An 18,445-nucleotide genomic window follows, 5' to 3' on the forward strand; every position below is an offset into this window, starting at 1 on the left:
CACACTCCAAAATCAGATTTCACATCTCATCTCAGGTGAATGCAAAACTGTGCTAATGGGTTTTCTGGGAGGATCTCTCTCTACCCTCAGGAAACTTCACAATGAAATTTTCATCCAAACCAGTATGCTTTCCCAAAGCTTCACTAGCAATCAGCTGTTAGAAACAGTAGATCTACTTAAAGTTCAGCTGAAAAATATAATCATTACATCACAAAAGATGAACGTTTTGAGAAGTGTTACATGTCCTTTATAACAAAGTCTAATAATGTTGGGAAAATACTCTCTTGTGTTTTCTAATGCCATGTCTTCCCTGCCCAAAATCACTTGAAGGATTAGAGTTGAAAAGATGGCTTTGTTTTGAAATGTCACTGAGAAAGTAACCTAAAAAATAAACATTTTGTTTCTGATAATTAACCTAGTGTCAAAATTAATCAAACAAGATGATAGAAAACATTCAATTTTTTTGACAAGCTAAATACATAAATGTCACTGGAAATAATCCCAGAACATGATGAACACGAGGAAAATTATAATATTTTTCATTTTTCTTGAAATGGTATTAATTCATCTGAAGTACTCTGAAATTTCAAGAAATATACAAGAACTTAATGACTTTTAGGTGAACCCAAAACCTTGTTAATCATACCTTAATATGTGCAAAAGGTCTGTCAAAGCTTCCGACATAAAGAAGACCAACATTCTGGGTAAGGAGCCTAAAAAAAAAACAACATCATTTAAGATCTCTCTCTATTTCTTACAGCCTAGTGAATTCTTCCAAGTGTGATAGTTGTTATTAAACCCCTGTTAGTGTAACAGGCTTAATTGTGATGCAGAAAGAAATACTATTGAAAAATATGATCGAACAGAACAAGAGTGTGTAGAATGAATTGGTTACAAAGAAAAGATACACAGTAAAGATGGAACACATTCCTGCAAATTAGTGTGTTGAATTTCTACTGTAAGAAGTGCTTCACAAATTAATTTCACAATACTTTTGGTGTCCTTATACAGGAACCAGGCAGTGCTCAGTCATGAACAAAAACCATGGGACATACAACATTTCCGTTTGGTAATGGCCCTTTAAAGTAATACTATCAACTCAATTACTACTTTAAAATAAGTGAAGGCAAACAGACTCAACATTAAAGTTGCAAGTTTAAAAATAACATTATCTGAAGTGATATAACCAATATGACCCAAAGCAACTTACCCCAACACCATAACAAAAAATCCCTAAGACTCACTGCTGTGCCACTTAGCAGTGTCCCATCACCACTGTGCTATTCACTAGATTCCATTCAGTAAGCCACTGTGTATCACCAAAATTTCTGCTAGCAAAAGGGTGAACTGGTTCAAAAATGTGTTGATACTTCTGATTATAGAACTAATTTGGTTTCTGCAGCTAGGTCAGATAGTGTGCAAGTGGTTAATATTACCAAGAAGATTAGAAATATTAAGCACCAGGGACATGTAATCCTGGAGAATATGAAACAATAGATGCCTGTGAGGAAAAGTAGGACAGATCAATGCACTGGAGTGCTGTACTGCTTGCCCTGTAGAGGTCAGAGTATTAATTCCTGCAGCTGCTGGAGCTACCATTAAGGCCCAGCTCTGTAACCCTGGGAAATAATGTCACTATGATTCATCCTTTCTTCCCTGCTTCCCCCTGACATAGGTATTAGTCACCAGGGACAACTAGAAACTACAACAGGATGGATGGGGGAATAGGGGAAAATGTGAATGACATTAACTCTGGGTTCTGGAGCTATGCTGAAACAACAGGGATTAATGCCCCTCTGCAAGTGGTCAGTCAGCCATGGCAAAAACCCCATGGGCTGAATCCAGCCCCATGAGGCGAGTGGTTCAGCTTGTGAAAAGACCAAAGTGTTGGGTGCCCTGATTTGGACAGAAAGTATGTTTAACACCTCCGCTGGAAGGTGATTCACTGTGAATTTGGATTACTGATATTTTGCAAAATGGAAAAATCAAATGCCATTCATAAAGAGATGTCAAAACAGTGCTTTCTTTTCAACCTCCTCAAGATTAGAAATTATATTCATATTTTCCCCTAATATATTGGAGCAGGCAATGAATGATCTGTTTAAACCCTTCTAACATACATACACACATACAGGAAGGCTTACCAGTGGTTAAATGCTAGTGCCTAATGGGTACATACTAAATGAAAAATGGGAATGATTCCTATTGTAAGGATTCAAGGTACGTTGTAACATTTTGTTGTACAGCTGTTTGAACACTCGTGGTGCTCCGACCAGGTCCCTGAGGACTGGAGAAGGGCCAATGTGGTGCCCATTTTCAAGAAAGGGAGAAGGGATTAGCCAGGTAACTTCAGGCCAGTCAGTCTTACCTCTATTCCTAGGAAAATGCTAGAGAAAATAATCAAAGAACACATTTGTGCAGGCCCAGCAGGGGAAACAATGCTGAGGGGAAACCAGCATGGGTTTGTCACAGGTAGATCCTGCCTGACAAACCTTGTAGCCTTCCATGACCTGGTTACACACTGCCTGGATGCGGGAGCTGAGGCTGATGTCATCTTCCTGGACTTTAGGAAGGCAGGAATCCCCAGCACACCTATAGGTTGGGGAGTGTCCTTCTCAGCAGCTCGGAGGCAGAGAGGGATCTTGGAGTCATAATCGACTCCAAGATGAACATGAGCTGGCAGTGTAACGACGCCATCAACAAGGCTGATCGCACCTTGTTGTGCATTAGCAGGTGCATGACTAATAGATCAAAGGAGGTGATGCTCCCCCTCTATGCGGCACTGGTCAGGCTGCAGTTGGAGTGCTGTGTCCAGTTTTGGGTGCCGCACTTCAAGAGGGACGTGAAGAATCTGGAGAGGGTCCAGAGGAGGGCCACTCGCATGATTAGTGGCCTTTGGGAAAGACCCTATGGGGGGAGGTTGAGACAGCTGAATCTCTTCAGCCTTCACAAGAGACGGCTGAGGGGAGATCTTGTGGCCGCCTATAAATTTATTAGGGGAGGTCAATGGGGAATAGGTGACGCACTGTTTACTAAGGCGCCCCAGGGAGTGACTAGGAATAACGGGTGTAAACTAACTGAGAGTGGATTTAGGTTAGATATTAGGAAGAAATTTTTCACAGTAAGGGTGGCCAGGATCTGGAATGGGCTTCCAAGAGAGGTGGTGCTTTCACCTAGCTTGGAGGTCTTCAAGAAGAGGCTAGATATTCACCTGGCTGGGGTCATCTGACCTTGGTCCTCTTTCCTGTCAGGGGCAGGGGGTCGGACACAATGATCCATTGTGGTCCCTTCCGACTCTACAATCTATGAATCTATGAAACTTGGACAGTAGTTTTCTTGTTATATTTTACTTAAACATCTAGTATTGTGACAAATGGGTTTTAAGTGATCTTCCCTAATTCTTATGGCACTAATATACAAAACTTGCCATATAATGTTCCTAACTGGCATTCAATTTTGTTTTAATGCAACTCCTCTAACACTTTTCTGTTAAACAAACAATCCAACTTACATGACGAACAAACTTGCTGAATTCCAAGGTCCTTCCTATTAAGAACAATTTATGGCTTTTAAAACATGGACTGCCACTAGGAAAACCTAAGACAGGGGTAGCCAACCTGTTGCATGAGTGCCACAAGTGGCACGGGCAACCTCTGTGTGTGGCATGCAACAACCAGCACAGCAGCAGTTTATGCAGGAGGCAGAAAGCAGAGCAGGAGAGATCAGGCAGAAAAAGCAGGAGATTGGGCAGAGGAAGGGGACTGGAGTGGCACCGGGGGAGGGTGCAGGGCTAATTTGTAGCATAATTGCCAAAAGCATTGGCACCCATGAATCTAGAAGCCCACAGTGAAAGCATCAGATAATAATGCAGGTTAACTTGGACATAATTTATCTTGCAGCTCTGGAGAAGCCCATGCCGGAGCAGCAGCTTTTCCAGCACATCCTATATTTTCAGCATTCAACCCTGCCCAGTCAACCTTCTTTTGAGTATCTGTTAAAAGTGGGAATACTTATGCTCTCCAATTCTTTTGTTTAGGAAAGGCACTTTGTCTGCAATCTGTATCTTGTGCACAGGCCTGGGCATACCTGAATCCTAAATAATTCATTTTAACCCACACTGCTAACCTATCAGAAAGCTCAGATGTACATTTCCTATTTTTCAGTACTCCTTTAGGGCAATGTAATTTCATCTCCTTCTGGCATCTAGAATTAATTTGCTTTTATATTACATACACCAGGCAAAATACTGGCACAACATGCCACTTGTGGCAAAATGCTATCCCTTCCTAATTATCTTAACTAATGCACCTTCTCAGAAACATGATTAACATTTACCCTTGCAGACTAGTCACAATTACACCCTCAGGAAGATATATGTACCAACCAGTCCACCTTCATATTTTCTCCTACCAATACCCCTTTTTACAATTTACCATACAGCTTCCCTTCTGATTTCACAGTTGCATAGTACTATCCTTAAATCATCTTTATTATCTGATGCCTAAACCTGATAACAAGTGGACACTGCTATTATATTATTTCTTGTACTATATATCCTCCTGAAATCAATGCCCCTTTTTGAATTCCAATAGTAGTGGTATTATAGCAATCACTACTTAAAGAAAAAAAATCAAGAGAGAATTAAAGATCTTAATTTCACAACTGAATTAACTCCTTGATAAAACTTAAGGGTAGTTATTTTTTAAAAATTGATATGGAAAATAGAACTTATTTTTGTGCATGTTTACTTAAGAAATGCTAAACTAAGTTCTATAACTAACTAATTTTTAGTTTTATACACACACACACACACAATTGTGGCTGTGTAAACACTACAAATAATTTCAAATTCTCCCAAGTTTGTTCTCCTGATAGAAAAAATTACCCAGAGCCACATGTACAGGCATTTGAATCTAAGGACCTGAAGGGTAGAAAGCTTGCAGTGCTAATACTGTGCATGCAGAAGGCACCCCTGCACACACATCTTAGTATGCTCTACAGGCTCCCTTAGTCTGCCTGGCAACAGGTGGCAGTTGTGCATAGGGCCCTCCTGACTGGCTGATCCAGACTGCTCAGGTCATCACCTGGTGGTCCCTATACCATAATGTAGGGATTGTGAAAGGGGTGTATTCTGCTCCTTGCTGGAGCAGCAAAAAAAAGCAAGTGAAACACTGTGTCCCTGGGGCGGTAGGGGAGAGGAGGCAGAAGGGAGAGAAAATGCTGGAAGGCTATGTTCTCTCTCTTGCTCTCATTTGACGGGCTTTAGTTAAAGTGCCCCTGCCACCATTTTGAAATGCAGGGATGCTGAATACGCATGATACGGAGGCTGCTGGAGCATGCTTATTAGCACGCTCTAGCAGACTTGCAGCAGACTCATTTGTTTATCAGGACAAGTCTAGTCTTATATAAAAAATAATTCAGTACTCTGAGCACAACCAATGTATCTAATCTAGCCTCCCTGCAACAGGGAAATTTAACATTTGGTTAAATGAAAATCAGTGGCTAGAACCTGAAGCAAAACATTTGAGATACCTGAGTGTGACTTTACCCTATGGAAAATTATACATCGAGGCTCTGAAAAAACAGGCTGTATTTCTCCAGTTTTCAAGACTGATATAATTGCAGCTAAATAATACTTTTTTCATGGATACTTGTTACAGACAACAAGTTTCCAAGGGCTGAAATGGAGGCTACATCAAACCTAAGGTAAGCCAAACTGAAATCCCAGGAAGGTGAAGGCTCCCTAACAGGGAGGGAAAAAAATAGGCAACACCCTTCAGGAATCTGTCTGCACTTAGATGGGCATCCTTGGATGGGGCTGAAATAGATGTTAAATGAAGTAGAAAAAAATGAAGGGTGGTCCTGAACAACAGCACAATCCAGTAGTTGGGTGTTGCGTTTAAAATTGATCATGCTTAGTCATGCTGAGAACCTCTTCCATTTGTTAGCCTAGGTTGGCCCAGTGAAAGCCTTCATACTGAATTCTTCACATTCAACAAGACCACTCTCACTAAGCCCACCAAGCAGTCAATATTCAACCTGTAATGTGCAGGGAAGCTGGGTCTATGTGCAGACTGATCCAACTGTCTTGAGAGATTCAGGCCAACAGAAGAGGCAAGCACTTTGGAGGGCATGTTGACAGGAACATTCAATTTGGCTACCAAAAATGCCTTAGCCCAAGCAAGTGAATAGACAGAGGAAAACAATCCATTTCAGCTTTAAAACAATCCTGTGGATACAATGATGGAACCTCAGAGCCCAAGTGGAAAAGAAACTGAAAGCAGAAGGTTGTCAATAAGATGTCTGAGGCCATATCTGAAGTACCACAGGGATCTGTTCTGGGCCCAATTTTGTTCAACATTTGCATCAACGATCTAGAAAAGGGAGCGTACAGTGAAGTTTGCAGATGATACCAAATTAACCTGGGTAGCCAAATCCCAAACTGACAGAGAAGAGCTGCAGAAAGATCTCACACCAAGCTTGGTAACTGGGCAAAAACATGGCAGATGTACTTCACTGTCAATAAAGGCAAGGTAACGTACATGGAGAAAAATAATCTCAACTATATGTACACAATGTTGAGTTCTAAACTAGATTTTATGACTCAGGAAAGATACCTTGGAGTGCTTGTAGACACAGCTCTCTAAAACATTAGCTCAATGTGCCAAGACGACCAAAAAACCCCCAAAACAATAAAAGAAATTAAAAACAAAATGGAGAACATCGTCATGCCAAGACAGATATATGGGTGCACCTACATGTTGAATTTGTATCCAGTTTTGGTCTCCACACCTCAAAAAAAGGTTGTAGTACAGGGGCGGGCAATTATTTTGAGTAGACGGCTGCTTACTGAGCTTTGGCAAGCTGTTGAGGGTAGCATTGGTAGCCCTGCCCCTTGACAGATGACCTGCCCCTGGTCACCATCTTGTGACCAGAAGTCCTGCCCCCTATCCCCTGACCTTTGCCACCAGGAGTCCCTCCCCTTACCCCCGAAAGTACTCCTTTCAGCAAGCAGTTTTGCCATCTAGCAACCAGAAAAATAACAAATGATATTCTAAAAAGCAAACATCTACTGCATTAATTTGATTAAAAAATATATTTTTGTCCTGATTTACATGCGTTTGTCTAATATATATATATATATAGAGGTGATTGCACAATAGCTTAAAATGTAGACTTACTCTTGTATATTATGGGGGGTGGGTATAGGTTTGTGGGGAGCTGTGGGTGTGTGGGGTGAGAGAGCATGTGGGTGTGTGTGTGTGGATACATGGGTTGTGGGTGGGTATGGGGTTTGTGGGGAGTTGGGTGTTTGAAGGGATGTGGGGGGTCTGTGTGTACGGCAGTGCGAGGGGGGTGTGGGTGCACGTGTATGGTGGGGTGTGTGTGGGACTCAGTCTATGAACACACACACAGTCCCTGCCTGCCCTCCCACAGTCCCTGCCAGCACGTGCGCACGCACACACGCGCGCACACACACACACACACACACACACTGCCTGCCCCACAAACACGCACTGTCCCTGCCTGCCCCCCCATGCACACAGTCCCTGCCTGCATACACAAACACACACATACACGCTGTCCCTGCCCCTGCGCACATGTGCGTGCACACACACACACGCACACACACACACACACACACACACACACAGAGTCTCTGCGCCCCCCACACACACAGAGTCCCTGCCTGCCTGCCCACACCCTCCCCCCCCTTATGGGTGAAGCCCCATGCTTCCTGGTCCGGTGATGCAGCTGGCAGCCACATGGTGCTGGAGCAGGGTGGGGGCAGGAAGGGAGTGAAATGGCTGGGGGTGGGTGGGGCTGGGCTATTCAGTCCTGCTGATGCTCTCCCTGGGTCCTACTGCCCTGGCTCTTGTCAGCTTTGACAGGCATCCAGGGGAAGATAAATATTAATTTTCTAAATTTTTTAGGGGTCCTGTGGGCCGGATAGAATGGCCTGGTGGGCCACATCTGGCCCACGGGCCATATTTTGCCCACCCCTGTTGTAGTAGAACTAGAAAAAGTACAGACAACAGCAACCAAAATGATCAGGGATATAAAGCAGTTGTCCTACTAGGAGAAACTAGAACAGTGGCAGGCAAAATACAGCCCACGGGCCGAATCCAGCCCACCAGGCACTTTCATCTGTCCTGCAGTGCCCACCAATGAACTGTACCCCGCTCAGCCCTTCTGCCCACAAGGGTGGGAGTGAGGTGCCCACACATATGCACACCCGCACCCCAACATACCCTATTGAGCCTCGCTCTCACCCTTGTAGGCGTAAGGGCCCCGCCCGGCCAGCATGCAGCTTCCAGGCAGGACTGCTACTGCCCCTGCTGCAGCTGCCCCTGTGGAAACCTGCTTGGCTTTCGAGGCACCCAGTTTGCTCTGGGCAGCAGATGGGGAAATGGGGGTGGGGGCAGGGGCTTGAACAAGGTGGTGAAGCTGCAGCTAGGTGGAAACGTGGAGAGCAGTGTGAAGCCCACGTTTAGGGGGGATGCAGGAGTGCAGAGCTTGGCTGGGGAGGGTGTGGGGTGGGGGGTATGGGAACCTGTCGAAACACTCTGCCACATGGTGTGCAGCCTCTGCTGCTGACAGCAGCAGCAGGTGGGAGTGCTTGCGCTCAGTGCAGGTGCTGGTGCCTGGCAGGGTGCGGCTCTGGCCAGCGCTGTGCGTGGGGGGGCAGGGGAAGAGTGCAGCCTGCCCAGAAGCCTCTATCATGGGGGCTCCACACAGCACATGTGCAGCTCCCACACTGGCACTGAAGGAAGCCCTATGTTGAAGCCAACTGCCTTCCCCACTCCATGCTGTGCAGGTCCCCAGACTCAGCTGGGAGTGGAGGGAACCTCAGCCCCTGCTTCCCTGCAGAATACAGTGCGGGGCTTCCTCCACTGTGAGTGTTGGAGCTGCACACGCAACACAGAGAGCCCCCATAATAGAGGTGGTTGGGCAGGCTGCACTCCTCCTCCTGCATGCAGCACTCGCTGGAGCCACACCCAGCTGGATGCCAGCACCAGCACTGGGCACAAATGCCCTGAGTGCTTCCACCTCCTGTTGCTGCTGGCAGCAGGGGCTGTGCGCCATGTGGGAGAGTGTGTGTGGGGTCCCCACACTCCCCCACCCCACAAACCTCACACCCTGCCCCCACAACCCCCACTGACATATATACACCATCCAACATATCTTATTCCCCCAACACACAGCCACACCCCCTCAACAACCCTACACCCCACTACACCCCCCCACCATACACACTCCCTCACCTCACTATACACCCCCCCCACATACAATATACAAGAGTAAGACTTTATTTTTGAGTTTTTACACAATCACCTCTATACAAACTATGCAAACACAAATCATGACAAAAAAAATTTTTGTAATAAAATTAAAATATGTTATAGTAGGGGTACGACTTCTAATGTATGATTTGGTTTTTTTCTGGTTCTAAGATAGCAACTCCCTCCTCCCAAAAGGAGTATTGGGGGGGGCGGGGGGAGGGCTGGTGCAAAGGAGGGGAGGGACTTCTGGTGGCAGAGGTCAGGGGTTAAGGGGTACGACTTCTAGTCCCAATAGGGCAGTCAGGGGGCGCAGCTACGCATGCAGCCCTTGACAACTCACCAAAACTCATTAAGTGGCTCTCCAGCTGAAATAATTGCCTACCCGTGGACTAGAAAGATTAGGACTCTTTAGTTTGGAAAGAATTAGGCTGATGGGGGGATATGAGAGAGGTCTATAAAATAATGACGGGTGTGGATTGAGTGAACATGAAACTGTTATTCACCAAGTCCCAGAATATTAAAACTAGGGGGCACCCACTAAAATTAGGAGGAGATGGGTTTAAAGCTAACAAGTACTACATTTGTATGCAATGTGTGACTTGGGGAATTCATTGTCACAGGATCTGGTAGAGGCAAACGGCATAGCCAGGTTCAAAAAGAGACTAGAAACATTCATGGATGATAGACCTATTAACAGTTCTTGGGCAGAACAGTTGGAGATGTTTTCTCTATCATCACTAAACCTATAACGATGGATTGTCAGGGCGGGTACAAAATAGGGGATAGATCACTCTAGGTATATCCAGTTCAATGCTCTCTCTCTAAAGCATCCACTCCTGCCACTGTTGGAGAGACAATACTGGGCTAGATGGACCATTGGTCTGATCAAGTATGTTCTTATGGCTCTCTGTCATCAGAAGTCAGCTGTTACTGGTACTGCTACTGCTGTAGCTGACACTCCCTACCCTGTGAAGGCAGCACAGGCAGCAGCAAAGGAGGAAGTTTAGCACAGCAGTCTCCTGGCACGGGCTCCCTGATAGCCACCCCATGGGCCATGTTCACTCTCACTTCCCCAGGCATGCTACTGGGTGCAGGGCTGTACCTGCTGTGAAAAAACTTCCTGGGGGCTGAGGGGGAACACCATTCCACTTAGCCTCTACCCCCAAAAGGCACTACTGCGTGTGGGGCTGCTCTTATGGCCAGGCAGAGGCCGCACAGAACTGGGCCTGCTGTAGTAAAGACTCCAAGGGGCAGGGGTGGGATTTTTACACTCCCTCACAGCCAGCTCCCAGAGGCTGCTGTCCCACTCACCCTGTCCTAGTTCTGCTGCTGATTTGGACAACCTCTGGAAGAAGAAAGCAATTTTTAGAAACCATGCTGACCTCATGCTCAGATCTAATTTTACTATTATGTAGTAGTCCCATTGATATATATGCTCAGGATCAGGATGTGACTGAGCAAGTTTAATACTTAAGTTGAAAATAAGAATAGGACACTCCAGTGACATTTTTCAAGATTTTCTCTAAACTTTAATTATATTTTAAATTCTTTTCAATTTGAAATAAACTACAAAATGAATATCATTATTCACTGTAACGTAAATGTTTTTAGATTTTAAGAAATTATCTTTTAGGAGCCAGGCATTACAATAATTTTATGCTGTAAATAATCTTTTCGGACACATTTTAAAAACTGTTCCCTGAAACGTTTATCATATTTTAGTCAGGAGCTAATTTTCCTATAATACAAACTGTGAAGAAAAAGTATTTATAGAGAAAATGCTGACAAAAATAGCCTTGATAACAAGAAAACTATGAACACTCAATAAAAAGCATTATGACCAGCAAGTAAGGCTATCCCACCTGAGATCTTATAATTTTCTCTTAAAAATAAGATCTGATTATATTTATGCTTAGTGCTCCCTACCAAAAGTAAAATGTTGTCCTGTCCTGCAGTATTTTAAGCATAAAATGAAGCTTTTATTGGAAGTGCCTCTTGGACTTTAGTATCTCTACTGTGATACTGTAATTACCTTTTTGTTTTCTAAAATAATAATATTCCTTCTGGTCTTTTAGGTTCTCAACTACTTATTTTCTAGAAATATTAATAGAAAAAATTAAGGAGACCACCAGAAAAAAAATGGAGTATTTCTAGAAGTGATACTGAGGCCAAAATATTTAAATCTCTACTTATAATTGATTTATTATATGGATGAAGACAATACTAAAAAGATATCTACCTCATGGGCAATGCATGCCTAGGTGTTATAAAATTTAAAGGAGTAGAAAAGGATTAAATCCAAATATTAGAGGGGCAAAAGTGATCCATGCACAAATATCTTGTACATTTTAATTTAAATTCAGGACTTAATATACATTTAATGTTCATACTTGGGAAGGAAAAGGACCTAGAAATAGACTTAACCAAGACACTGGAAGATATCGGGCTCAACTGTGGGACCATCAAGTGGGTGCACAACTGCTTTGCGGCATAGGACACAGAGTCCAAATGAATGGATCGATGTTGTACTGGCAAGATGTGGGCAGTGGCGTACCCCAGGGGTTGGTACTTGGCCCAGTGCTGTTCAATATCTTCATCAATAACTTGGATGAGGGGGTGAAAAGCCCACTGGCCAAGTTTGCAGACAACACCAAGATATGGGGTTGTGTGGACACACCCGCAGATAGGCTGCAGGTGCAAGCAGACCTAGACAGACTGGCATGTTGGGCAGAATGGAACCAGGTGAGGTTCAATGTAGAAAAATGCAAAGTGCTGCATCTGGGAAGGAAGAACCCTCAGCACACCTACAGGCTGGGCATCGCTAACCTGACCAGCACTACAAATGAAAGGGATTTGAGGGTAACAATAGACCCCAGCATGAATATGAGCCTGCAATGCGACACAGTAGCCACTAGGGCCAATAAAACTCTGGCATGCATCAATCGATGTATCTCCAGTAAATCCAAAGAAGTGATTCTTCTGCTTTACTAAACACTGGTGTAGCTGCAGCTGGAGTATTGCGTCCAGTTCTCGGCGCTGCACTTCAATAAGGATGTGCTAAAGCTCGAGAGGGTCCAGAGAAGGGCCACGCATATGATCAGGGACTTGCATGGCAAGCCATACGAGGAGAGGCTAAGGGATCTCGGACTCTTCAGCCTAAAGAAAAGAAGGCTGAGAGGGGACCTGATTGCAGCTTACTGCTATATCAGAGGTATACATCAGGGGCTCAGTGAACAACTGTTTACCAGGGCACCCTGGGGGAAAACTAGAAACAATGGTCACAAGCTCCTGGAAGATAGTTTCAGGCTGAACATTAGGAAAACCTTCATTACAACTAGGGTGTCCAGACTATGGAACAAGCTCCCCCCAGAGGTGGTGCAATCATCTACCCTAGAGGTCTTCAAGAGAAGACTAGATGGTCACCTAGCTGGGGTCATCTGACCCCAGATGTCTTTCCTGCTCATGCAGGGTGCTGGACACGATGATCCTTTGGGGTCCCTTCCAGCCCTATGATTCTATGATTACCAGCTTAATGCATATTGTAATGAAGATGAAAAACATAATACTAACATATGTCAGTAGTGATATAGACAAATTGGATGATTGGGCCAAAAGAAATCTCATGAAGTTCAACATGGACAAGTGCCAAATCCTGCATTTAGGATGGAATGATCCCATACACCAGTACAGGCTAGGGGCTGACTGGATAAGCAGCAGCACTGCAGAAAAGGACCTGGGGGTTACAGTGAACCATTGGTGATACATAGGGGGTGCATGCAGGTGCACCCCCTGAGATTGGTGGAGCACCCCCCCATGATTGGCCACTGCTGATGGCACCTGCGGACAGTAACCACTTGCCACCCGCCCCCCTCACCATCAACACCGCTGGTGGCGTGTGGTCACCGATCACCAGTGGCCGCTGCCAACACTGCCAGGGGCATCTTGAGGGTGGCCACTGATCACTGCTGGCCACTGCTGATAGTGTCTGCTGGTGGTCACTGACTCCTGGTCGGCTTGCTGCTGCCACTGCCACCTGCGGGTGGCCACCATGCCCTCCCAGCCTCCAGGGGTACACACCATTCATGTAGTGAACAATGAGCTGAATATACGCCACCAGTGTGCCCTTGCTGCCAAGAAGGCTATTGGCATACTGGGCTATGTTGGTAGGTGTGTTGCCAGCAGGTCACGGGAAGTGATTATTCCACTCTATTCAGCACTGGTGAGGCCACATCTGGAGTACTGTGTTCAGTTTTGGGCACCCCACTACAGAAAGAATGTGGACAAATTGGAGAGAGTTCAGCAGAGGGTAACAAAAATGGTGAGGGGGCTGGGGAACATGACTTATGAGGAAAGACTGAGAAAACTGGGCTTATTTAGTCTAGAGAAGAGGAGACTGAGAGGGGACTTAATAGCTGCCTTCAACTACCTGAAGAGGGGTTTGAATGAGGATGGAGCTAAAGTGTTCTCAGTGGGGGTAGATGACAGAACAAGAAGCAATGGTCTCAAGTTGCAGCAAGGGAAGTTTAGGCTAGATATTAGGAATAATTTTCTCGCTAGGAGGGTAGTAAAACACTGGAACCAGTTACCCAGAGAGGTGATGGAAGCTCTACCCTTGGAGGTTTTCAAAGCCCAACTAGACAAAGCTTTAGCTGGGGTGATCTAGTTGGGGATGACCTCCTGAGGTCCCTTCCAACCCTAACTTTCTATGATTCTATGTATTTGCAGAGTGGCTGACATGCAAGATGGAGGAAATTATTCTGGCGTAGTATGGTTACCTAACCATGTATTTTACATGAGTGCAGTAACATATGCAGTGCAAATCTATACTGGTCCAAAGTACTAGGCATACTGAAAAGAGTAACTTTTCTGATGGACGAAGAAAATATACAACTGTCCAGTATAATCATTATGATAAAGGGCAGGTCTCAGAAAAATATACATTTTAACTGATTTAAAAGAGGCATAGGAGCTGCTACTTCGGAGCATTTATCAGCTGTTACAGTGTAACTTATATGTTTGCTCTTGTAGTGACAGAAGTTATCTGAACTGTTGTAACTCTCATGTTGAAGGAAGCAGGGTTAACACTGTAGCAAAATTGCTACTCTTGCATCATAACAGAAGAATGCATGTATAATAGGCCTGTGCGAATAATGAAGTATTCTATTTGGATTCAGATGATTCGGAGGACAGTGATTTGATTCGGAGATTTGGATCACTGTCCTGAACTGATTCAGCCAAATCAGCTTTGGAAGATTCGGTGCTGATTTGGATAGGCTGGGGAGTGCCGCAGGAGAAGCCCCTATGGATGCCTCGCCCAGCCCTATTCCCCGCCTGGCCCCAGCCTAGTCCTTGCACTAAAAAAGCCCCGTACTCACTGGCTACAGGAGTGAGCTGTGCCCGCATCCCGTGCCCCCCCCCGCCCCAGCTGGGCAAGTGGCAGCAGGGCATAGCCCCCCGCTCCCAGTGCTGCCACACCCGCATCCTGCACCCCCTCTCCCCGAGTAACGCGCCCTCCCAAGCTGGGCAGCCTGTCCCAGTCCCAGCCCCAATCCCTCCCTTCCCCATTCCCCTAACCTCAACAGACTTACCAGCTGGAGGTAGCTGTCAGCTGCCTGTTTAGTCTATGGCCTTATCTCCACATCGGCTGAATCGATTCAGAGCTTTTACTTGGTCTCCTGATTCGATTCGGAGATTCAGTCCCTGAATCAGGCCAAATCTCCTCCAAATCAAATCAGCTACCTAAGCTTCGCACAGCTCTAATATGTAATACTGAAACCGCAGCAGCTTATATTGGTATCATGTGAAATTTATAAGAGTTGTAACAACTGTTTACATCTCAAGATACCAAAAGTGATAGCAAGATAGTACAGATACTGAAACTTTTGTAACTAATGTAAACCCAAAGAGAACTTAGGCAAAATGGGTGCCTATACATGTACATCAAGACTGCTCTGATGCACTGTAATTACAGTGTCAGGTTAATCGAGTCTGCTGGAGCATGGTAATTACCGGACTCCAACAGACTCCAGTGTCACATGCATCAGCATCCCTGTTTGACAAGCTTTAGTTAAAGTACCCCTGGCACCATCTCTCAGTGCGGGGACGCTGATACACGGGATGGTTTTGGAGCTTAAATTAGAACAGCTCTTGGAGCCACTCTAATTAAAGCACTCCCCCCCACCTTCTGGAGTACATGTATAAATGCCCAATAAGTCCAAAGAGGGTACAGAAGTTATAGAAGGCCCTGATCCAAAGTCAGAAGCAGAAGCAGCTAATGTAACTGTATTACAAATATATATTTCATAGGAAAAAATACTTGGTAGAACAACTTAGATGCAAAGCTAGGTTAAGCTCCCTCTCACAAACTTGCTTCAGGCTCACAAAGTCACCATAATGCATATTATGAAATTGTATTAAATAGAATGCCACTTCATTCAAAAACAAACAATCTGGGAAAACATCAATGACCTGCTTTAATTGCCCTTCATAGAAAAAGATTTCTATGTGTTATTTAAAGGCTGAACATAACTACATCAATCTCAATAGTAATACACAATCTGTCAGTGACTACCGAGACTATGGAAGTAGAAAGTAAATGATCCTTAAAAGGACACACTTCTACTGAATAACAAGTCTATTGCACTTTGTGCTACTGTTATGTGCCAGCTATATGAAGCCTAATACAAATGGCAATTAGAAAGAAGTTGTAAAAAGTGATATTTTTCCTCATTTGTGTTCAAAATGAAATTAGAGATGAACAGCTAGTGAGATTCAGGATCAAGGTCAAAAGGAATAAAAATAGACACAGTAAAATCAAGATTTATTATAGAATTAGGAAGGTCTAATTAGCAGTGGTTTAGATGAAGAGTTTTGGGTTATTGTTTTTTCTATGTAAATGCTTCCCTGGAAGCATTTTAAAGGAGGCTTTAAAGGAGAATCATCATTGTACCTTATAAGTAAAACCATCCCAGATGTTTTCAAAGCACTCTTACTATGCTGCATTTGTAATGATGTTAGACTACTATCCAGTGTTAAAACTATTTTAGGCCACTGACAGACATGCTAAAAACACCCCCAAAAAATAGCATGGTACCGAAAGAGGAAGCACTTTAGTTTGACCTGGCTCCCCTGCATCTGTATAGATCAGACACATCAGCAGGGCTTTTTGGTGCTTTTACCTAATAGCTGATTCTATCTATATACAAATTCTATTGGCTATTAGATAAAAGCACCAAAAAGCCCTGCTGTAGCACCCGACCTATATAGATGCTGGGTGAGCTAGGTCAAATTAACACAAGGCCTCTTCTGGGCATGTGCTGTGCTCAGTGTGGGGGTGTCCCAAGCTGAAAGTAAATCACTGTTCTACCCCCCCCCCCCCCCACACACACAAATGTCTGTAAGTGGCCAGAATGACTGTCTAATCATTTTCCCTATAGCCCCAACACAAACAGTTGTTTTATATGTTTATATGTAAAACCATGAACCAACTTGAACCGTAAAGAGTTGAGAGGAATGGGACTCATTAAAGTTACCATGCCTATTCCTCCACCAACAATATAACTGAGTGCCAGTCTAGTTGCAAATAATTTGAAAAAAGGAGCTTCTGCCTTTTCCTGTGGGAGCCCAACCAAGAAATTTAACTGTTAGGACACTTTCCTAATATCCAGTCACAAACTTCTTTTGTTCAATTTTAAACCTCCATGAGGGTCATATTGTTAGAACACAGGGCTGTGAGTCAGGAGATTTTTGCCATTATTCTCAGTTCTCCAAGAGATTACTTGTATGATTTAGGACAAGTGAAAAAAATGTTGTGCCCCTTTCTCTATTTTAACATTGTGATGGCAGTGAGGATACTGAGTCTCAATAAATTAAAATGCTTAATAAACCCCACAAAGGTGAAGTTACACATACCAGAAAACCAGGTGTTCTTGAAATAACAGTGCGTCTTGCACAAAAATGCAAGGTAGTGGTTGGGACCATGCGAAATAGAGCAATCTCAATTGATTACATTCTCTTGGCTAGATTATGCCAAATCATCATAGTGTTTATAATTTTTAAAAGCTAGGAAGGAAACGCTCCTGCACCAAAGACTGTGGCTGGGGCAAAACTGGACTGTGTTTACAAGACTGCCACAAGAAAAATCAAGTCTCCACTCATGTTTGAAACCCATTAGGTGTAGAGAAAGTGGAGCTTGTGGCACCCAATACCAGACCCAATGAATATAGCTGGTAAAAAGTGGAGGGTTTACCTGGGGAGTCAGATGCATCTGACTCCCAAGGTAAACCCTCCACTTTTTACCAGTTATACTCATTTCCTCACCACTCCCCCACTCCCTTAACTACAGCTACATTTATTCCCCTTCCAACCCCCACCCCACAACCTGTCTCTCATCTACTGACCATCCCAAGTTACATTTTAACTGACTTGTGTACGTACTGGCCTCTGGCTGCTTTACTACTGCATCCAGGAAGAGCACAGAACTTCTGTAGACACTTCCTCTGCCTGATGAAAGGTAATTGTACCCAAAAGCTTGCAAAGAAGAATGTTTTAAGTTGGTCCAATAAAAGATATCAGATTTACCCAAAGAACCGTGTTTGCCTTGCTAAAGACATTCTCATATTTCTCAAAACACGTATCCAATGTCTACGGTGTTACAAATGTCTCAATCATTCAATATCTGTTTGGCGTTTTATAAATAGACCATCCCTGGTACAGGCTATTGCAAATTTGTCCCACTGTTAAACAAATATCCAAAGACAGGTCTAGTAACCAATGTCTCTAGGTATCTTGTTTAGCAACTCAAGACCCATCACATTTAATTGACCTTTCACTTCTGAACTGGTCATAGCTGAAAAAAAACACAAGTTTTCACATCTGGACAATCCAAAAACAGGAGTCAGACAATTTAACAATTGTAGTGTGATGCTCCCCCCTTCCCTCCCTGTTTTGTTCAGACTTTAATTGACCAACCATCAAGGAAAATGCTTGATCTTATACAATTAAACAGCAGAAGAGCAAATCAGAATGGCCAGCAAGGTGTGCGCTCTAGGAGAAACAGAGAAATCACAACATCACACCCAGCTTAACCAGCAAAGGATCCTGCTTGGTAAAGGCTGCAAGACTGGACCAGCTTCCTAGCCGGCACTGGTGAGAAAACACTC

At 44.2% G+C, this 18,445-nt stretch overlaps 1 protein-coding gene across 6 annotated transcripts in view; it reads right to left on the reverse strand.

Annotated features, from left to right (window-relative positions):
* The window catches only part of RNGTT (RNA guanylyltransferase and 5'-phosphatase), a 361,441-nt gene that overhangs the window by 39,136 nt on the left and 303,860 nt on the right, over positions 1–18,445 (reverse strand). For all 6 annotated transcript variants that reach the window (XR_003094276.1, XM_025205262.1, XM_025205261.1 and 3 more), the window contains one exon: positions 647–713. Coding sequence is in view for 5 of the 6 variants with exons in the window: in XM_025205262.1 (XP_025061047.1) it covers positions 647–713 (67 nt within the window). In the remaining variant the exon portion in view is untranslated. The remainder of the gene's footprint in view (positions 1–646; positions 714–18,445) is intronic.

The sequence above is a fragment of the Alligator sinensis genome, unplaced genomic scaffold (genome assembly GCF_000455745.1).
Source record: "Alligator sinensis unplaced genomic scaffold, ASM45574v1 scaffold658_1, whole genome shotgun sequence".
NCBI classification, from domain to species: Eukaryota; Metazoa; Chordata; order Crocodylia; family Alligatoridae; genus Alligator; species Alligator sinensis.